The sequence below is a fragment of the Cydia amplana genome, chromosome 6 (assembly GCF_948474715.1).
Source record: "Cydia amplana chromosome 6, ilCydAmpl1.1, whole genome shotgun sequence".
Classification (NCBI taxonomy): Eukaryota; Metazoa; Arthropoda; class Insecta; order Lepidoptera; family Tortricidae; genus Cydia; species Cydia amplana.
In genome coordinates, this window is record NC_086074.1 from 4,037,534 (window position 1) to 4,061,578 (window position 24,045).

At 38.4% G+C, this 24,045-nt stretch overlaps 1 protein-coding gene across 1 annotated transcript; it reads left to right on the forward strand.

The window, feature by feature from the left end:
- Positions 1-173: 173 nt before the first annotated feature.
- Positions 174-22,773, forward strand: LOC134648682 (guanine nucleotide-binding protein subunit alpha homolog). The gene is made up of 3 exons (XM_063503184.1): positions 174-912; positions 18,290-18,558; positions 21,947-22,773. The coding sequence occupies exons 1-3, from the start codon at positions 412-414 to the stop codon at positions 22,302-22,304; spliced, it is 1,128 nt and encodes a 375-aa protein (XP_063359254.1). The 5' UTR covers positions 174-411; the 3' UTR covers positions 22,305-22,773.
- Positions 22,774-24,045: the final 1,272 nt, after the last annotated feature.

A 24,045-nucleotide genomic window follows, 5' to 3' on the forward strand; every position in this document is an offset into this window, starting at 1 on the left:
GTTCGAGTAGCCCTTTCAACCCAAGTAATTGTCTTTGGTTTCGTTCGTTTAATCTTTGTTGAAAATAAAATTCCTAACTACGTCAAAGTAAAACATTTTTTCGTTATATTTATTTCTTCATCAAGTTGTTCTCATTTGTAAATAAGTAATACATTTCAGTTTTCCTACGTAATCATGTTGGGTGTGCTAAAACGTCAATCAAAACTTGTCTATGATGCAGCCCAAGTTTTCTCTTGAGTTTGGGAGGGGTGATTACTGGAATGCGTGTATATTTCTGAATTGAGTTTAAAAAAATATTTATCAGTGCATACGTAGTGCTATTACGATAATATGTGTACAATGAACCGTTTAAGATGTGTTTAACATCACGTGCTTAATTTCACTTTCTATGGGCGTAGATAATCATGCAAAATGGCCAACGATTTGTGGTCATGTACCTGTTGTACGGAGGCGCTGACTTGCTGGCTGCGGCTGAAGCTGTCTCCGGAGGAGATCGAGCAGCGCTACAGGAGCAAAGAGATCGACCGGATATTAGAGAAGGACAAGCAGACACTGCGACGGCAGGTGAAGCTGCTGCTGCTCGGCGCGGGTGAAAGCGGGAAGTCGACATTCCTCAAACAGATGAGGATCATACACAAAGTGAAGTTCGAGCCTGACTTGGTGCGGGAGTACCAGCACGTGATATATCAGAATATAGTGAAAGGAATACAAGTTCTAGTTGACGCGAGGGACAAATTGGCGATACCGTGGGAGAATCCTAGAAATTTGGATGTGGGACAGCAGGCGTTGCACTTTAACAGCACGCAGACGCTGGACAGCCGGCTGTTCATGCACTACGCGCCGCACATACACTCCCTGTGGCTCGACAGGGCCATCAAGAGGGCCTATGACAGGCGGAGAGAGTTCCAACTGGTAAGTAAACATCCTTTGTTTATTTTGTAGTGACTAAACTTACTTGTCCTATTAATCTTATTGCATAATTGGTATTCATTTATGCAGGTAGATTATGATACTTAACAGTCAACACATTGTAATTTTTAAAGAAATCATGACATAAACAAAGACAGTGCTGTGAATAATAATAATGGTGTGGTCTTTCCTGAATGTTAATGTGGACAATGCAGTTTCTTGCCAATATAATTGTGCCAGGGTTTTTTCTATTTACATTTTATTAGGGTGTAATAACACTTGTGCTTAAGTGTAACTTTAGGGAGGTGGTATCAATAACTGTAATAATATAATATTTATCTTTTGTGTAATCATTAAGTGACATACAAAGATATTCGTTTTTAATGAGTTCTTTAGAATTGTAGTGTTGTGATTGCTTTCAATATTTCAATTAAGTATAAAATACTTAAAATATTCATTGTTTTTACGAGTTAAATTTTCCTCTTAATAATTGTACTATATTGCATAATTAATTAAAGACTTATGGAAACAAAACAAACATGAATTGTTTTATCAGTTACTGTTTTAGTGCAGCTGTGCTCTTAAAAATTATGTAGCAGACATCCTGCAGATTTATGCTTATTATTATGTTCTTGTAAAGCCCCGTCTCCATATTGCGCGGCAAGCTATCGAACATTGGCTCGCGAGGCAGCCGCGCGCAATGGATACCGGGTTGGCTCGCGAGCCAACTCGATCAAATGCACGGCTGCCTCGCGAGCCAATGTTCGATAGTTTGCCGCGCAATATGGAGACAGGCCTTAAGACTACACAAGTGCCTGCTGCCTGCATCCAGATAGGTGGGCTAGTATAGCTACCAAGTGGATACCACTAAAGAAGTGCCTGAATAAATAAAGTTTTTTTTTTTGACTTTATTTGAAACAAGGCCTAGCTAGATTATAAATACTATGAAGATTTAAATGCAAAATTGAGTACCTAATCAAATAAACTCATAACTCATAAAGCAAATCATTCAAACATTGGTTGTCTAAAACAATTTCTTTGTTTTCATTAAATAAACAAAGAATTTCTTCATTCCTGTATAATTTGTGATTTCATAACTGGAAACAAACCACATGAATCATTGTTATGGTTGTTTGTCTTGTGTCTAGTCACATCAAACAATATGCATTAGCCTGCCTTGTTTGTACCAATATTAACACATTAGGTAATAAACCAATCATATACTAAACAGGACTGGCAGCTAAATAAATTGCAATAAAAAAAAAACATACTACCGAATTGATAACCTCCTCCTTTTGAGATTTGGAAGTCGGTTAAAAATCGAAAACATGGAGAAATGCTATGCCTCCGGCAGCTCCGGATGGATTAAAGTCACAGCTAGGATATTTGCCTAACTTGAATGAATGAATGAATGAATGATAATTTATTCGAAACACACATACACAATAACACTAAAATAGGCTTAAATCTAGGTAAATTAGTAGGTAAGTAACAGTGCTGCGAGGGGTTCCAGAAAAGGATAACACTCAGCATGTGTCGTAGCACATGAGTTGTGTTACGACGCTGATTTTCAGTGTACCCATTGACACTTAAAACAAACACAAAACAACACAGAACATAAAAACAAAACCGAAGCAGAATACAACAGAATGTGCAGTTGACACTGTAATTTGTTTATAAAACCGGGACATGTTTATTTATAAATATTTGTACAATACATAAATAGATACATATGTCTATATAAACTCTATAACACAGAGGTCGGTATAAATACAGGTGAGGGTAGGTCGGCTAGGTGGAGATCGTTTGTTCCTTGAGAAGGTGTAGTTTCAGTTTAGATTTGACACGTATAGTGAACTGGCATTTCTTATTGGTGGCGGGAGGTTGTTCCAGCACCGCGTGGCTGCGTACCGGAAGCTGCCACGGAAACTAGCCGACCTGTGTCTTGGACAGATGAGGCGGGAGGCTTGCCTTACGTGTTTACGGGAGAACGTGAGTCTTTCATAGAGGTACGATGGTTGTTTGGTCAGCATAATCCCGAACAAGAGGGAAGCAAAGTGTAATTTTCTACGGGCCTCCATCTTAAGCATATTGCCACTATTTAAAAACGGCGTCACATGTGTTCGCGGTGGAATCGGAAAACAGAATCTGGCACAAGCATTCTGAAGCCTCTGTAGCTGAGTTTTTGTACGAGATAACAAGCAGTTTCCAATTACCGTATCCGCGTAGTTTAGTTTAGACAATACAAGGGTGTCACAAAGTTTTATTCGCATGTCAACACTTAAATAGTTCCGAATCTTGTATAAAACTGTGAGGCGGTAAAAACAATTACGTACAGTTTCAAGAGCGTGATTTTCAAACTGCAGTTTCTCGTCCATAATTACTCCCAGGTTTCTGGCTTCTGACACGCGAGGAATGATTTCCTTCTCTAACCCTTTAATGGTTTAGACTAGATTTAAAGGAATCATGATTCAAGTCTCATCGCCTTAAAGTCCTAGAAACTCTGCATAAGAAATAAATACAAAATAATTATGTTATAGGGTGATATTTTTTGATTTTGAGATATTATATGATCTAAGTAAAATTAGTTCACGCGGCTGCCGCTAGTACTAATGTCGGACATTCCATAAGATTACCTGTGTTTGTGACGATCAGTGCCACTTCCCCCTTCACCGACTTCGCACCTTGCCAATAAAGTTGGTTAGACTGAGCAACCAAAAGATTCGCCATGTTTGTAGAGCTACTATAGCTCATTTGATAAAAATGGTTGGGCATGTTCCTTTCATTTTAAGATTCCATTCTTTGAAAACCTCAGTCTTGCCAAAAATGTATGGTGGGCCTTACATGAATACAACCGCACTAAACATTTTGCTTTAGTGGCCAAGGGTAAAAATATGGGTGCACACATCTTACTCAATAATATGTCCCATAGCTCTTGTGTCGGGGACTTAAGAACTTTGAGACATATTTTTGAGTAATGTGTATGCACCCGTATGTGTACACTTGACTGTACTTGCGAATGTTTCCAAAGAATTGAAGTTCAAGGTCACAAAGAATAATTGTCTCCTTATTTGTATTATCATTCTCATTACTATAGCGCAAACTTGGATCCCCAAATGGGATGTATTCAAACATTTTAGAAGTATCTCGGTTTAATGGGTCCCACGGTGTCTAATCTAATATTTACATTTTAAACGAGCAATTCTTGTTTATTTATTAATTTATATCTATATTTATTTATATATATATTTCGGGATCTCGGAAACGGCTCTAACGATTTCGATGAAATTTGCTATATGGGTGTTTTCGTAGGCGATAAATCGATCTAGCTAGGTCTTTGGGAAAACGCGCATTCTCCCAGATATTAAATATTAAATGTCTGTAATAGAGCAGCCTATGAAGAAATTGATCGGACGTGATCTAACGCTACTAGATTTACATATGCATAACATTTATCATGCAATAGTTATCTATAGGTAATTCCACCTATAGATGTATTCATAAACTATAAAATGTAAGACCAATTGACTTTCTATTTCATTGCATCGCACTTGCATTCATATATCTAATTAGCTTTTGTCCGCGACTTCGTCTGATTGATAAAAACTTCTCTGTTCATCCCCAGGCTAAATTTAATTTAAATCGGTGCGGTTTAAGCGTGAACAGACAGAGTTACTTGTGCATTTATTATTAGTAGGGATTGGTCTGGTATCATTTTATTCATAGTCTTTTATGTGAGGATCAAATGCCAAATGCCAGAGACATAATAAAGTAGTAGGATACAGGTGTCAGTCGGGCGTTATTATACGATTCGAGAATATTGATATTGATCTTGCCTTGGCCGGGAAGTAAGATTTCCTTCTCGCGTAGCGGGAAAAAAATCCCACTTACGGGCCTAGGGTGACGTAAAATATTTTACACATCTATCTGTATTTCTGATTAAACCTCTAAGATTGAAATCACTTGAATACTTTAAAGATGTTTTAGAAATCAATGTGTCGGCTGCTATTGCTACTACTAACTACGACTAATCTAAAGAGATAAGGAATGTAATTACAATTATGTATGTTCATACGTTCATACCTACGAGACGAAATCGCGGCGTTAGATGGAATAATTCATTTTGGTACCTATTCTGTGGCTCTGGTAAATGATAGCAGGGTCGTATTTACCCTAGGGCCAACCGGGCCATGGCCCGGGGCGCCAACCCTCAGGGGCGGCATGGGGCGGCATATGCATTGCATTGCTGATTGCAATTTTGTTATTCTTCCTTGACTTCTGGGGCGGCGAAACGTATTGGCCCGGGGCGCCAAATTTCAAAATACGCCCCTGAATGATAGGTACAAGTTTGAAACCGGCGACGCGCGACGTGTCGCGATTGCAGACAATGCAGACACGTCGTCGCGGCGACACGACTGGTTTCTATGTATGTATTTCTATGGAGTAGGTGCCTAAGGTACCATTCGAAGTCGGCGACACGAAGTCAGAACGCGTCGCCGGTTTCCAACTCTTACCTGAATACGGACCGAATATGCTAATTAGGTTAGAGCTATACCTTCGGTCGAAAAAAAACTAGCTACAACAAAACTCTGCAAATACAATTAATGTAATTTGAAAGACCTACAGTTATTGATGGCGTTTAAATGATGTTTATTGAAAATTAGAAACATCGAGATTCTGTAATCCTCTTGTACAGTCGAGGTCAAAGATATGTTTACCTTTTTAGCCTTATTCTTATTACAAAGTAGTTAGGGTGCAAAAGTGTTAACATAATATATCTTTGATGTCGACTGTACAATAACAGGAAGGCTGCTTGTTTTAAGGGTTCCGTACCAAAAATGTGTTATAACGAATCGCATTATTTTTACAATGAACTGCATACCCATATCGATACCTATATCGATTTGTTTTATATTGAAATTAGTACGTTAATTTTGATTTTGTCGTTGCTACCAATAATAGCCGCCAAATCGATACCTGACTGATTTTGGTATTATGGTCAATACATAAAAAGCGGCCAATAACATCAAGAAAAGACCATAGGCACAGAATAAGTAATAGTATTCCATAGGTAAACCAATGAAATTGTATTTTCCGTAGGCGGGTAAAAATCTAGTTCCATAATCGAAGCGGTGTCATGCCCCTAATACACCCTATTAGGGGCATGACACTGCTTCGATTATTACTTAGTTAGTCATCCGTAAATAAATAAGTCTAATTACTAATTAGGGATTTTTCTCAGTCGGTCGGTTTTTAATCAGTCGGTTGGTAGATTTTCACGACGTAAACTGCCTAGTGTCTAAAAATTTAAGAACATGGTTCCCAAGAATACCATTTTCTAATAGACAATTAATGTGTGCGGTTTCAGGGTCGGTACGCACAATTCTTCCCTAGGTCAAACTATTCTGATACGAGTGGATTTAAATGGTCCAGTCAGCGTTATTTTGCTGCATACCAGCAGCTACTGGGGCTAGTTTCGGTACGTTCAATTTAAAGATAATAAAATACCCTGCCAAAAAACCTACTAATGTTAGGTATATAAAAAGGGGTTTTATTATTATTATTTATTTTCATAAGACACGGTACATAGGTGTTACATTCAAATTTCAAATAGGACTGCCAAACTGCGAAACAGTTTGATGGCAGTTAGTTTAGCTCTTGAGATTAATTTTTGTGTCAATTAAATATTTATAAACATGCTGTATTATTTTAACTTAATAACTAAGCATGCAAAATTCATTCCAATTAATCTATATAGTATGCCTTCAGGGTCAGCAAAGACGGGTCCACTTTTATAGGTTTCCGTAATAAGTTGACCCCTCTTTACTGCTTCTGTGGGATTGATTAGAATAGAATAGAATAGAATTTATTCGTAAGCACAGACAATACATAATATGAAAGAAAACACAAAATAAAATTAAAGTGCCACGAAATGGCCTCATCTCAGCATGTTGCTGGTGGCTTCCAGCGCTGGTCTTCCGATGAGACCATCAAGTGAGAAGAATCACGGAGGGTAACAGACAAGAAGAAAAATACATCAAATAACGTACAGTGAACAAATAGTAAAATAAAAGTTACACAGAAGGAAGATACAAAATAACGACTAACGACTAAAGTGTCATTCAATAGAACTTGCTAACTATGTAAACAAAAGTTAGTAGTAAATTGACATTCAGTGTCAATTTATAGTATGGCGGTTTGTTTACATAGTTAGCAAGTTCTATTGAATGACACTTTACGAGTATAGATAGACTAACGGAAAACGAAATAAAAGCTTGTAATAACGTCCTACCACCGTCCTACAATCTGCTCTTCCTCTATTACACTAAAACGTACAACCACTTATGGTGTAGGTATTTGTCTACACGAGTGATTCACCACATCTGGGACCGTTTAAATCATTGTAGCCGACTAATATTACTATAGGTAGCAAGCATCAATGGGGGCAAGTGTGGCTGCGGGTTAAGTGAGGCTTCACATTGGGGCCTGTTTACACATTTATTAGGGTTTATTTCGAGTTCGTACATTTGCTACTTGCGTTTAGTGGCAAATGTATGAATGAATAAAAAAAAATAAACATCATTTATTTCAGGTCTTAAACACCGTAATATGGGTTTTACAAGATAAAATAATATAAAACATTGATTAAAAACTCATTGATGAACTCGAACTATCAACCTGATTATTTAGTATCAATATGTGTAAACATGCCGTGGGCTATAACCGCGAAAATCTAAGATCGCAAATTGCGGGCATCTTTCTCTGTCAATCTGATTACGCGTTCATTGGAGTAAAAGAGAAAGATCCCCGCAATTTGCGAATTCCGGTTTTCGCGGTAGCTGGTATGAAGGCCAGCAGTTACACTTATCCCGCAGCCACAGTTACCTATATTGACCTTATTTGTCAACAAATCATTAACAACTTTAACACGTTGTCAATATACCAGCCGTAATCTCTGGCTGTACAACATGCGTCTATTCCCATTTGAGGAGGGTTTTTTTCAAAGGGGCTTATTTCTCTATGGAAACCATACAAAAAAGCCCTGAAAAGAGTGAAAAGACACTCCTCCTTTGATAACCCAAAACATTTGCCCTCGTAAGTCCCCGTGTACTTGTTCAAGTACAAATTAAATTCCAGTTTTGAAATCGTATAGAAATAAAAGAAAGTTCCAAATTCAAAAGCGCCAAAATTGCTCTGGGTTTTACGAGATTAAGGGCTCATTTAGACGATGCGAGAACTCGCATGCGAGTTTTATTACATTGCGGTTTTTGATCGGTCGGTTGAGTTGGACGTAACCAACATTCCGCAATGTAACTAAAATCGCATGCGAGTTCGCGCGCCGTCTCGTCTAAATCAGTCCTAACAGACGTGATATTCCGAAATTTCCGAATTAAGGCCAGAGATGTATGGCTACGCGCTATGCGTACAGAATTCCACCCGGAACAGACTAAAATCCACTTTTTGCGAAATGGAATAAAAAACCTCTCGGTTCCCTACACTTACATCACAATTAAATGAATCACCGCATACGAGTAGATATAGTACGAACTTCAAATATATTTGTACATACATTTCACGTCTTATTACAATGGAATAAAGCACATAAGCGTGTACATATCTTTGACAGCGGACGCACTAAATTACACGTACATATAAGACATGTGTTCATATCTTTGCATAACAGTAATGTAATTTCGTTCGATAATCTTATCTCGAACAAACATAATTCTACTAATTGTCATAGTAGGCACAGGCATCTTGCGTCTTTATTCATCGGAGATATCTGAGCGACCAAGGTGTTCACAAATATCTATATCAAAACGTCAAAAAAAGTCAGATATCAAAAAAGTCTATAATCTATATCAAGACGTTAAAGTGCATGTTGGGATATTTTTGAGCACATTGGCCGCCCCGATATATTATCTGACTTTACTAATTGCTGAGTGTGAAGAAAAAGAACCTTTGCACTATTAGGGCTTAATTAACGTTCTCTAATGATTCATACGAGTTGTAAATAAACAACGTGTTTCATAAGGCGGATATACACTCAACGCCAACTATAACGGGTATACTTTGAATGAGAATTGAATACTAAGTGACCTGTTTTCATTGCTCTTTAGCGTGTTACGACATAGGGTGCTGCTTTCTATAACAAATTGATTGGGTTATCAATGTTCGCTTTAGAAATGTATCATAATTAGTTATTGCAAATAAGCAAAGTTAGTTTTTAATAAGGGATTGTTATGAGATTCCTATAGGACATACAGTCGGAATTATACATATCTATTAATCGCCCTAATAATTATTGAATCTAACTGATCAGCGAATGCCCCAGTTTTTAACTGTATTGATGACATGATGACAGACGAAAAACGAAAATCGCAATTTCGCTATTGCCTCTATCGTTCTTGCATATTCGAACGGTAGAGAGACAGATTTTTCGGTTATTATTTTTCGCGGAGGTTTTTGCGGGGTTTTGTTTTGGAGATATAGGTCACTCTTGCCATGGAAAGGCACCGGGCGAAGGAAGGAAGCGAAGAAGGGGCAAATCGATTTTTGTGAATAAATGTTTTAATATCCGACCGTCTGGGACCGGTCTGAAAACCGGCGCCGGGCATCTAGGCCCGACACACGCTGAGACTGGAACCCTTTGCCTATACAAAGAATCTTCTCACTTTTGTTCTGTGTTTAAATTGATAATGATTTGACAACTGTTTTATTTTATTATGTAAGTAATTCTAACTCTATTTTATTTTCATGTATGTGCCAATAAACAATTCTTATTCTTATATTGTATGTATGTGTATGACATTGATTGTATCTTAAGGGGCCCACTGATTAACAGTCCGCCGGACGATATCGGCCTGTCAGAACAAAAAGTGTACAGCTCCGAACAACTGACAGGCCGATACCGTCCGACTTAACGACTTAACGCTCCGACTTCCGAGGTTAAGGACGCCTGGCACGGCCTTCCAGTTAATGAAGATTGTGTATATGCTCAAACAATTGTATTATTACGTATTTTCTCGTTTACAATACTGGTTAGCTGAAATGGCGCCTTCACAAAACTACATAGCGTATCTAAACGCCTTATTTTGCTTAATCCGTTACTTGAAATGTCTCGTTTGAAAAGCCATCGTTTGTTCTAATTTCGCCGCTGCCAACCAAGTCACTAAGTAACAAATACCTACATACAACAGAAGTCGTAATTCTGTATCGATTTGGTACCTATATAGACAAGCGATTTCTAAAAGTAGTGGTAATAAATAGTATAGTATTAGCTACTGAGTTACGATTATCAACTAACAATTTATGACAATACGAGTATACCCAAACCTATTCCGCTTGACATTTTATTAGCATATGCGATGACACGCCATAACAAGATTAAGAACTTTCGCGTGTCTACACGGATAATTTTCATAAGGGCAAAATAGTAAAGTAATTTGTAAGGTTTATATTTGTGTAATACTTATTCGATTTTTATGCTAATAAAAATCTGACGCAACAATCACAAAAGGCCTAGCATAGGAACGGCGCAACAGTAATTCGCTCGCGACATAGACAGCATGGACTCCAGTTGCATTAATTAGATACGGACGGGTAGTCTATCTCGCGGTCGAGATAATGTCGCGTCGCTCCTGTGTTAGGCCAACTAATAACAGAAATTAAACGCAAAAAAAAAACAGAACCAACGCAAATTGGATCCCCGGATCTTTCGGTATGTGATCTGATTTATAGCTGAATTTACAAACGCAAATAACGCATAGTTCAAACATTATTACAAGATAAATTGCCGCCACTATTATGAGATTTACAGTTGTAGCTGGCTAGCTAGGTTCAGATAATCTAGGGCGTAATCTGAATGAATGAATGAATGGTTTGTTTATTTCAAACAATGATTTGTTTCAATGAGCGGCGAGCTAGTTCTGCGGAGCGAAATACGGCTCGATTTGAAATTAATATAGATTTAAAGTTAAACCAAGTTCAATGATTACTTTGGTGAATTAGATAAGTGTAATGTTAACCTTTTCGACGCCGTGTCAAACACGAAAGCAGTCTCGGACGCCACGCCACCGAAGTGTCAAAACTGAAATTGAACTTTATGCATATGCACGTAGGTATATGTTGCTCTGGGGTATGTGACGGATTATCCGTGTGAATAGACTAAAGACTTGTCTTGACAACTTTAAGATAGGATTTTAAAGATGTGTGCACGACCCTTTAAATGACAAATTAAAGGACGGGAGTAGAAAAACGTATTAACGATATTCATAAACGTTTGTCAAATCTACCAATCCGTTGATAATCGTTTGTCCCTAATATCCCTATCCGTCTCTTTGACATTCCTGTTAGAAAGAGACAAAATTTAACAGACGTTTGCTTGCGAAGTTTATGAATAAGCGGCATCTCAAATTCCCAATCCATTTTTTTTTAATAAGCCTAAGATATAGAAAACACACAAGTGTTTAATTTAAACGTGCGGTGCGACGTCATTATTTCATTCTCATTCTTTTTCCGAAGTCAATACTCGTGATTATTTAATGTCGCATTGTTTTGTTTCCTTCAGTATCTATCTATCTAAAGTCTATTTTTTTATTCCGTAGACTGAAATGACAGTTAATAGTATGAACATGAAATGTCATTTCATACTATTAACTGTCATTTCAGTCTACCGAATAAAAAAATAGACTTTAATACCTTTAAACGAGCAATTCTTGCATATTTATTTGTTTATATATTTATTTATTTATATGTATATATATTTAGGCGATCTCGGAAACGGCTCTAACGATTTCGATAAAATTTGGTATATGGGGGTTTTCGGGGGCAAAAAATCGATCTAGCTAGGTTTTATCTCTGGGAAAACGCTAATTTTTGAGTTTTTAAATGTTTACCGAGCAAAGCTCGGTCTCCCAGATATTACAATAATAAACAAAGATCAAACCGTAATTTAATTTAATCGATAGAAATGCAGGCGGCACCATTTTATCGTTCTGAACAACGTTCGTCTTGTGCCATCGGGCGTGGCGCATAAACCGATTCTGTGTTCTTATCGAAAGAATTTTATGATACCTGGATATGGGTGTATATTCTATACTATTAAATGAGCAATACATATTAAGTTTAGTTATAAGAAGAAAAAGTTAAGAATGTCGTGTACAAGTTGGTTTAAAGTGTATGCTGTTTGATTGAGCCTTTTATATCGTTTTATTTTAATAGGAGAGTCATTTGAAATTTTGAAATCTGATCTCTTATTTAATTTTAGTCCTTATCATTGCATCTTGTTCGGTCTTACGTATTGGTGCAAGCGAGATGCAATCATTTAATATTACTAACATTGCATCTTGTTCATTCTTGACACATTGGTGCGAGCGAGATGCGCTTAAATATTTCAAATCAAAATTAAAATGTTAAAGTCTGGTATTTCAACTATAAACAACTATTAATTTCATTATAGGTATATCATAATAGTAAATTTTATCCCGCTGTGTGTTAAGCGGGCGCTTCCCACACCACATCCCATCTATCTTAATCACAAAACATTTCTTCCTGAGTGTTTCCCCGTGTCTAGTATACGCTGACCCCCTAATAGTGGTAGCTATAGTTAGTCAAACTATGATAATTTGTCAGTTAGTAAGAACCAGGAAAACTATACTCATCCTTTTCTTTTGGGTGCTAGTACTAGTGTAAGACAAATATATTATGATTATCTCTGTCTATGTTTGAAATGGGACAGTCCTTTGACGAACTATATATATCTCTCGCGTCGAATGATGTAGTTGTGACGTAAAATGTTTGTAGAGAAGTTTAGCACAACATATTTCTTTAATAATTGTTTTAATAAAATCCAACCAAAATAGACTTGAAGGAACGTTCATGAGGACCATCATTCGACAGAGAGGGTATAAGCTTAATACAAAAGTCATATTTAAAAAAAATGGATATAAAAAGCTTTTATTTCAGGCAGTTAATGATATCCATATTTCACATTTTTTTTTACAAAAAATACAATTTAATATGTACTGGTTTGTTTCAGTAGTAGGTTAGCGTTCTCAATAACACAACCCGCATGTTCGATCGGTGTCAATATATTTAATCGACAATGGGACGCGTGAACCGAACGGTCATCAACGGTTCTCAATATTTTTGGTCACCCTTTTGGATTTGTATTTGTCTTTCAACTTCGCTTTTATCTATCTATCTAATCTAATACATTTAAACGAGAAATTATTGTACATATATTTATTTATATATATAAATAAATAAATAAATATTGGGGGACATCTTACACAGATCAACCTAGCCCCAAACTAAGCAAAGCTTGTACTATGGGTACTAGGCGACGATATACATACTTATATAGATAAATACATACTTATATACATAGAAAACATCCATGACTCCGGAACAAATATTAGTGTTTATCACACAAATAAATGGCCTTACCGGGATTCGAACCCAGGACCATCGGCTTAGCAGGCAGGGTCACTACCCACTAGGCCAGACCGGTCGTCAATATATATATATATTTCGGGGATCTCGGAAACGGCTCTAACGAATTCGATGAAATTTGCTATATGGGGGTTTTGGGGGGCGAAAAATCGATCTAGCTAGGTCTTATCTCTGGGAAAACGCGCGCTTTTGAGTTTTTTTTATGTTTTCCGAGCATCAGAGCTACAGTCGCCCAGATATTTTGTTTTTAAGCGCGGTAATTTTGAACATGGCAAATAACCAGAAGTACTTCATACCTAGGTAGGTACCTTAACAACACGCGTACGCTAAGCTACTAACTAACTATTACGGCTCAGCGACCCAAAGAGGATCTTGGCCTCCGAAACGAGAGCATACCATTTTTCCCGATCCTGCGCCGTTTCCTGCCAAATATCGGCTTGAAGCTGACGCAGATCCGCTTCCACACTGTCTCCCCAGCGGTATCTGGGCCGACCTACCGGGCGGCCACCAGTCGGTCTTCCCAGGTACGCCCTCTTGGCAGCTCGGTCCTCTCCCATTCTCAATAGGTGCCCGAACCAGCGAAGTCTGTGGGATTTCGTTTCGCCGATGATATTGGGTCCGGCCACCAACTCCTCGATTTCGGCATTTCTCCTTATCCTCCAGGTGCCGTTGTCTCTCTTGATAGGTCCCAGGATCTTCCGAAAAATTTTCCTTTCCGCTACCAGGAGCTGACTTTCCTCTTTTTGTGTTAGTGTCCAGGCCTCACAACCATACATAAGGATTGGTCGGATAACGGTCTTATATATCCTTAACTTAGTATTTCTGCTGAGAATCCTAGACACCAACACTTTATGGAGGGCTGCACTGCATCGCAGGGCGTTTTGGATGCGAATATTGATCTCCTCCTCCCTGGTGTTTGTATCGGTAATGGTGCATCCAAGATACCGGAACTTGTCAACTCCACGGTAGACGGTACCCCCAACATGGAGACTTTCGCGCTGAACTCGTGTATTTTTGTAGCGCTTCATGTGGAGGTATTCAGTTTTTGATTCGTTAATCCTGAGACCTATCTTAGAGGCCTCTCGCTCCAAGACACTGGCTGCCTGCGCTACTTCTTCACGACTTTCCCCTAATAAAGCAAGGTCGTCCGCGTACCCTATCACTTTGTGCTTGCCGCTCAGCTCCAGCCCTGTGTCCAGCTCTAAGACTTTCCGGACAACGTGTTCAAGGGCTAAGTTGAAGAGCACGGGCGATAAGGCATCTCCTTGCTTTAGACCGGTCATCACCTTGAATTCCTCGGTCAGCTCCCCGCCTACCCTAACACGCTAAGCTACTGCTATGTATTTTTACTAGGTATATATATGCATTTTTTAAATTATTCCGCTTTCGAAGTTACTCCATTGCACCTTATATCGTACTATTATCTATTTTGTGCTTATGGGTACACTTTCAGAACGGCAGCAGTAATTAATCACTAATCACTATCTGCCCGACTACCGCATTAGTTAATTAATAACATTTAATATTGACGACAGAGATGTCTACGTCGCACCATTAATTTATAGGGGACTCAACCGGCTTGACCACTCGTTCGGACAGACCACTTGCATTAGCCTCCTAAGGCCCAGCCATACAAATGAAAAATCTAAAATATGCCACTGAAATTTGAACCTGTAGTGTAGGAAATAGAGTTGATTTTGCGTTGTTTGAAAATTGAACGAAACAAAGCAAAAGCGACTCTGTTCGAATTGAATATGTTTTAAATTTCATCGAACGAATAAGTACTTTAGGTAGGACCTTGGGCCTTAGGAGGTTAGATGGTCCATATAAGGAGGCTGCGCTTTAACCATCGAGGACCAATCACTTTGAGAACCGCTGCAGTTCATCTGCCAGAATTTACCATATGTCTGGTTCTGATTGTTTCTTACGGCGTTATTCATAAACGACTGCTAAGTTAATCAGCTGATGATCGTCGTTTGTCCCTCTCTATGGCATAACGACAGATAGGGACAAACGACAATCATCAACTGATTAAGTTAGCAACCATTTATGAATAACGCCATTAGAATGTACACTTGATTTCCCTTTTTTTTATGGTTCCAATGACACTCAAAACGCAACGGTGTTATTATTTTTAAACGTTGGCAAGTAATCTTGGTGGACTTATTAGACTCTGACTGTGACATCTTATTCCTAATTCGAACCGTGTAGTCAATGACACAAGATTCAAATTCGAATACCAGCGTCAGTCAACGACAAGTATGACTTACTTTTCGTAATTATAGATAGACTAAACGTTTAGTATGGCACGCTGTAACCTAGATTGGGCAACGTTCTTACCATGAAAGTGCTTTGGTTTCGTGTTGATATCAGATTAAGCCTAGACTTGAAGCGAATTTATTGAATTTAATGACTTGTAGTTTGAATAAATCGTCAAACATGAAACGTCAAATACATTATACAACCCAATTTCAATACATGTTTCATAATCATTATAAAGGTTCCGTCACACCGGCGCATTTCGGGCGGGGCGTCAGCGGGGTGCGCCGCTTTTTACATATAAAACGCTCACGCCCCGTTCACGCCTCGCCCGGAAAACGCGTCTGTGTGACGGAACCTTAAATCTGCCACGTTACCTGGCCCAAGTATACAGTGCAAAATAAATAAGCAATTTAATTGTACAGAAGCTCCACTGTCTAACAAAACCTATGTTTGACTACTGAGGGTAAATATGCTGTTCATCCCTAACGTAAAACACGTTGAGTTTCAGCTCGCTAGGGTTGGCAAGTTTGCGCATTATACCTAAGCGGGCAAGTTTGCGCGTTATAAACGTCACCATATTGAATAAAACATCATGAGGAAGACGGACCAATCCCAATAAGGCCTAGTCTCCTCTTGGGTCGGAAGGTCAGATGAAATTTAGTAAAAACTAAAGCGCTTAAGCCGATTTTTAGGACTAGTGGTTAAGCGAATCCCAGGCTCATGAGCCGTGGCGAAATGCCGGGACAACTCTAGGAAGATTATGAATTGATGACGACGCTATGCTGTTTTGAGTGATACTGATAACCGTCTCGTGAATGCTTCGCGCAGCGCCGAGTATGGTACCTGAAGAAAAATAAAATAACATTGTATAAACATTATTTGACTTAGACATGTGAAATACCACAACAGCGAGTCACGAAATTGGACCAATCAGAAGTGACAGAACAGAAGTGACTTAGTGTAAATTCGCACCTACGACACATACGGTAAATCCACAACGAATACCGTGACGAGCCACTCTGTGGGCCACTGACATGTATTTAGCGAATCCTTGTTAAGTACAAACATTTTGCAGTATTTTTGTAAGTACGTTAAAATACAGTTGCAGCGGCTTGAGGGATTGAATAATGTTTTATCGAGCTTTTTAGTAGGTACGTAGAAATCAGAGATATGAAACGGATTGTAAGATATGTAATTATGTACAGTCTACAAAAAAATGTTGTTCCCGCTGTGGGCGCCATTTTTTGTGACAACTAGGTTCGTATCGAAGCTTAAATTTCGTCTTAGACTTCACACATTTTATACAATCAAATAATAATCTTTGATAATCGCTTAAAAACTCGTGCCTTAGGCAATTCTTGGGATTACTTGCCAAGCGGGACGGGCTCCCATGAGCCGTGCCAAAAAGCCGGGATAACGCGAGGAAGATGACGATGATGGTAAAAATACAGTTACTAACAGGTTACTTTAATTTCCTTTTTTGGACCGTTCAACGGAGAACTCAACATACCTAACAGTTCTCCTAATAGGTATTTACATAGGAAGTACAAATATAGTTACGTGCTTAGTTAGCCAACAATTCTTAGGACCTGTGTAGACAAACCGCCGTCTACATTGCGAAACCTTCCCAGTATATGTCGTTCCATGAAACCTGCGGCCGAGTCAGCAATCAGCAGCTATACGATTCACAAAAACTCGATTGGTCATTATAACTTGACCCTTATATTGCATTTCATCTTCACATCCAACAAACTAGAATACCTAACTCTTAGAAGTATGACTAGAAATCGAATAATCGTAACCTGCGGAGGTCTTTTATTTTTTTTAATCAAATTTCCTATTTGATACTTTAGTTTGCTCATTTTTTTGCGCCACTTGCACCATTCCATTAACCCGAGGTTAACCGGTAAAACCTGGAGTTATCATGGTTACCAGTACAATTTGACACTGGGTTAACGGTTTAACCGGTTAACCCCGGGTTAGTGAAATGATGCAAGTGGCCCTTAGGGGTTTAACTAGAAGGTCTTTTATTTTTTTTAATCAAATTTCCTATTTGATACTTTAGTTTGCTCATTTTTTTGCGCCACTTGCACCATTCCATTAACCCGAGGTTAACCGGTAAAACCTGGAGTTATCATGGTTACCAGTACAATTTGACACTGGGTTAACGGTTTAACCGGTTAACCCCGGGTTAGTGAAATGATGCAAGTGGCCCTTAGGGGTTTAACTAGATTATGTCCTTTCGGCTTCGGCCGTTATAAATTGTCGCAGGCGGTTTTATACTGGTCCTCTTACTGCAATGGTGGTTAATAACAGGCTAACAGCCCAGTCTGTGTGGGTGCAGAATGCTACAGAATACCAAATCAGGCCAGGGGATTTCACCATGTGCCATTCAATTCTGTACACCTGTTGATAATATCACAATAAGATTATGCTACGTGCACCGAGTTTTAGAAGGCGATTAAACCGGAAAACGATTGCGGTACAGGGAAGGCTGCTTTTAAAATTTTATTGGATATTCAAACAGAATATTTCGCACCTCTTCATGCTAACCTTATTATAGTAAAAATGCGTTTGTCCTCAGCTAAAACACTTTATGCTGAAAAGGCTTATCAAGTTTTAATATTCAGGGTACATAACATTCTTCCCTTTTTATTTCCAGAGCGACTCTGTAAGCTACTTCTTCGACGAACTGGAGCGCATAGCGCGACCAGACTATATGCCTTCCCACCAAGACATCCTACACTGCCGGAAAGCCACTAAGGGCATCTCCGAGTGCACCATCAACATCAACAATGTGCCGTTCGTGTTCGTCGACGTCGGCGGGCAGAGGACGCAGCGGCAGAAGTGGACGCAATGTTTCGACTCGGTCACGTCGATATTGTTCCTCGTGTCTTCGTCGGAGTTCGACCAGGTGTTGTCTGAAGACAGGTGAGTTGATACATCTTTCACTAACACAAGGCTATGGGCTTTTCCGTAGTTACACTAGTTACTATCAACATAAACAATGTGCCCTTCGTGTTCGTTGATGTCGGCGGGCAGAGGACGCAGCGGCAGAAGTGGACGCAGTGTTTCGACTCGGTCACGTCGATACTGTTCCTTTTGTCTTCGTCGGAGTTCGACCAGATGTTGTCTGAAGACAGGTGAGTTGATACATCTTCTACTAACACAAGGCTATAGGCATCTCCGTAGTTACACTAGTTACTATCAACATAAACAATGTGCCCTTCATGTTCGTCGATGTCGGCGAGCAGAGGACGCAGCGGCAGAAGTGGACGCAGTGTTTCGACTCGGTCACGTCGATATTGTTCCTCGGTTTGTCTTCGGAGTTCGACCAAAGGGCCTACCGCGAACCACGTTCGACGTGTTGCCTCTCTGCCGCACTTGTAAATTCGTAAGTAAGTGTTACAGGGAGGCAACAGTTCCGCAGGTTGTCCGAAGACTAGTAAGTTAGGAACGTTGGTTTAGATTTGAGGCGTTTTGCCGCTGAATATATCCGCTGCCACAAGCCTACCAATGACATCTGGTGTATCTTTAATATATTTTTAAACGCTTACTATACAATGTGTGTGTATATATTAAAAGATATATACACACACATTTGTAAGAACAATGATGATGTGGTATACCTGTATCCAATTAGATGTGTCACCCTAGTGACTCCATCATTGTATTGTACGCATCATGTTGCCACATTATGTATGCCTCATCTCATTACAGTACCTAATCTCCTCGCTTGTTGTTAGTTTGTTTATAATTTTGCAAACCATTTTTTACAACTTGCTGATCTTTCTTCAAGAAGTATTATATACCTATATGGCACCAACGTTCTCAAACTATGCAGGAATCGTCGGTAACAATGCGCCAGTCCATTCCTTATTCATTTATTATAGTAGTTAATCAGAAACTAGTTTTTTTTCCATTATAGAGAATAGAATTACCCACGCTTCAAGCGGGCCAATTTTTCATATTAATCGTAAAGAAAAATTCTAAGTTTTGTACTTTTCCATTTAATATAAGAAACGAACAAAAGATCATGTCGAAAACTTTATAAAAATATGTTACCTACTTGTAGCTAATGACAGATGAGTAATTCTGAATTGTACAACTTAAATCGTAGTACACCCTTTTGAAATGAAATGAACATTAATTTCTGAAAACATGTAATTAATTCCAGGGAACTCATTCGTCATTTCAATCTTAACCACTTTAGTCAGCCTACTCAGGTTATTAGTGCCGTCTCCCACGTTTTACAAGGTATTAATTAACCACACTTCTGTCTACGTGACTAGAAATCAGCCACATGGTGACTAAAAATATTCAATTATAGCAATTTCATGTGCAAAAATTATAAGCGAGTCATGAAATACGTCACGGTAAATTCGAAACGATTCGGCGGAAATACAATACGTTGAACAGTAGGCTTTTGTACAGCCGCCATCACATATATCGGAGCGGCCAAGGTGCTCACAAATATCTGAACACTTTACTATTATCGAGGCGCTAGAGTGCGTGTTCAGATATTTTTGAGCACCTCGGCCGCTTTTGTATACCTATCTGATGTCGACTATACTATCCGCAAACCAAAATGACGACTGGGATCGTAAAACTTCACATTCACACTTGCATAGTCGTAGCTGGAGTGAAAGAGATGAGATGAGAGATTATTTCATTTTGAAAGTAGTTCAAGAGCCTTTATAGATTAAATGAAAGCAGATGATAATGCAGTTTCTTTCTAAAAAGAACTCGTACAAGAGTGACGTTTAATATTTGAATAAGTTTTTATTGCAGTTTAAAACCGGGCGCCAAGTCGTCATCGATATTTACATACTTGTTTTTACGAAGGCAAACAACATCATAAAATTTTAATCGCTTATGTAATTTCGCTAATTATAAATCGTAGTTAGTTGTGGTATCCTCGCGAGGCCGCGGATGTCTTCCCTTTGAATATTCATACAGTGAAACATGGGCAAAGGGAATTCCATGGTAATGGTATCAATCATTTTGAGTTCCTAAGTCTAGTTTCTGAAGTCAAATATATGCTAAGCTATGAACATGGTCATTTATAAAATTTATTTCCCATTTTATTGTGTGAAACAAAAACAAAGCAATAAAGCTAATTAGTTATTAATGAAATATTTAATTTGACTGGTTTACGAATGTCTGTACACTGACCTAATAGAAATTGGGAAAAGTGTAAGCAACCCGACTTCATACGGGTTAATTTCCGTATGTTATCATGCACTTTTAAAGAACGAATATGGGCTTATCATAAACTATCTTATCCACTTAAACCTCGTATTTGTATTGACATACCTATAGTACGAAGTTTCATAACTAATTTTAATTGGAAGAGGTACCTAATTCCAATTTTTTTTTAATTACCTACTTATTCGAGGTTTTCCCGTTATGCAGCGGATGTATTATCGCAACGCATGCTTCAACTTAGGTTAATCACGTGGCAGGCGACAAATGCGCTCTCAAACCGCAAACAATAAAATAAAATCTTTATCTACTTTTCTATCTCTCGAATATGCAAGAGCAGAGGCATTTCGTTTTTCACGGTATGTAGGCCCTCAGGTCCCATTTACCCAGGTTTGACTTTATAACTGCAATAAAAATAAAATAGGGCAGATTTAAACTAGTTCCTTGCTCATAAACACCAAATGACTCAGCCGCATAAGTATCTGTGGTGTACATAATTATGCATAATCCGCTTTACGCAATTCTGATGCTTATTCATGATGGCGGTGACACACTGGAATTTAAGATATCTTGTGTCTATATGGGCACGTCTTATGTTTGGTTTTATAATAGAAAAGATCTGCTAGACTTAATGCCAGTTTTAAATAAAAGTGACACAGTACATTTCTTCATATTTCTTATCACCTACTTATTAAAATATGCCTAGAATATACCTTAAAGGCATGAACCAAAAATGGTTATTTATTTACTTGTATATTTTTTATTTTTATCGCAAATATTGAACACAATTTGTCTGTGTTCAATCTGAGAGAGCCTGTGTAGTGTGTAAGTTTAAGATGTATGGACGTAGAACTTAGATATTATATACATTCATTCGGTCAAGGAACCAGCAAAACAAGACATCCGCGCCAGACCACAAAAACTTCCGTCATATAAAGCTGTAGTACCACGATCCCGACTATCGGGTCGTCCGGGCTGGGAACGAAATCATAAAATACCCGATAGTCGGGTTTTCGGCACTGAATGTGTTAATTTATGCATGTGAGACGTTAGCAAACTATTTGGTGTTCGGTGTATTTACGCTTTTCTAATTTATCTATTTTTATTATTTCAGGAGAACGAATCGTCTCGAAGAGGCGCTCAACATCTTCGACACAATCGTGAACAACGTCAACTTCAAAGGCATTTCCATAATCCTGTTCCTCAACAAGTCAGACTTGCTAGCGAAAAAGGTCGCTAGCAAGGAAACGGACATTCGCTGGTACTACCCCCAGTTCACTGGCGACCCACATAACTTAGCCGACGTGCAAATGTTCTTACTTGACATGTTCGCGAACGTTCGCCGGGAACCAAAGACAACACTCTATCACCACTTCACAACAGCCATAGACACGTACAACATTGAGGTCGTCTTCAACTCGGTTAAGGACACCATCCTTAATCGTAACCTTGAATCACTCATGTTACAGTGATAGTGTTATATTGTGATATCGGAAGCGTGCATAATATGAAAGACAGTTATGTTAGTTACTCGGCCTCCGCGCGGCCTAATTGTTGTAAAATATGTAATTTGACATGTATTTATTTACCAATAATAAATGGTAAAAACTATGTATAGTCTATCGTAACGATATTTGTATATCAGTATATTTATGACCAAAAAATGTAGATTTTGCACTTGGAACAATGTATTATTATGATCACGTTTTTAACGGATACGTTTCTACGAGTATACGTAGGGGACTGTATAGTATACAGTTAGTAGGGGTAGACTTATTGTCATGGACAAATTTGTGTAAAGCAATATTGTTTTAAATGCTCCATTAGGCTATTCGAAGTCCATCGAATGATTGTTACTTAAACGACTAAAATCGTTATTATTACTCGGATTTAGAGTTAATAGTGAATCGTAGTATCTATGCTCAAAACTTTTGCCAAGTGACAAGTATAATATCGATTTTTGAAAGCGTAAGTGAATAAATTTTTATATCAGACACAATTAAATAATAAACAATGCTAATCTTCATACAAATACCCGTTCCTTTGTTGTAGTCTCTGTAAATGGCGTCATTATACGTTATAGCCTTGTATAGCGCTACGAATACTCAAATAACAGCGCCATCTAGTGAACGGCTCTCAGCAAATTTCACAACACCATCTAGAGGTGCTGAATACGAAATAACACATTTTTTGTATGAAAATTAACAGTCTGTTATTATAATGTCTCTGGTTGAACCTGATGAGCATGCAATATAATGAGTGCCAAGTCGAGACCTGGTGCGTTGCGGTCTCTTCTATTTAAAGTGTAATGTCACAAACTACCGTTAGGTGTCGCATGAGTACGATAGGTTTTTTGAATCAAGAAAGACTTGTTACAAATAAAACTAACTTTGAATGGAACTTAGTGAGGGAGTGCCATTATAAACAACATATTTTCATAGAAATTTGTCATTAATTATGACATGTTCACACGTTGTCATTGCAAAAGACACGCAGAGTTGGTTCGCGCTACATTAAAAGCATATGGTACAGTAAAATCCACAGAAATTGTAAGTTTTCTTGGTTCAAAATACCTCTATCTGTGCTTGTCACCTGATTCCTTGTAAGGCGAGTTCCCAACTCCAAGATATGTGGCGTTCCGCGCCTAACGGGTCCTTATGCTCCATGAGCATTAGGACCCTTCTCTTATGGAAAGCCGCATATAGCAATAAAACGAGTTAAACGGCGCCGAACGTTAAAGCAATGAACCGTCACAAAATTTATAAGGGCTCTTTTTACTTGGCTCGAGGCAAAGTTTGGGAACTATTGCTCTAAGGGAAACGAAAGTTTCACCTCAAAATTACATTTACTGTGATGAAATTGAAATTAAAAGCTGCTACAGCAAACGTTTTACAAGCTCATTGTAACAAAAGTTTTTTTGGAAAATTCTTTTGACTTTTTGGTACTAACGCTCAATATTGCATAATTGTTTCGAACTTTATTTATATCCTAGTGATATTGTCACATGTCGTGAGTTAGTTTCCACGTATCACTGGCGAGAGACGAGTGAACAATAGAGACTGCTTATCTTCATATTTTTATAGTTTTATTTTCTAGTGATGTGGCAGGCTGCACATGCCCTACACACCAACTTTGGTTGCCAAAGACAACTAAAGTGTATGGCGACCTACACAACGCCAAGAACTCTTTTAACGCCACGCCTATTATATATAA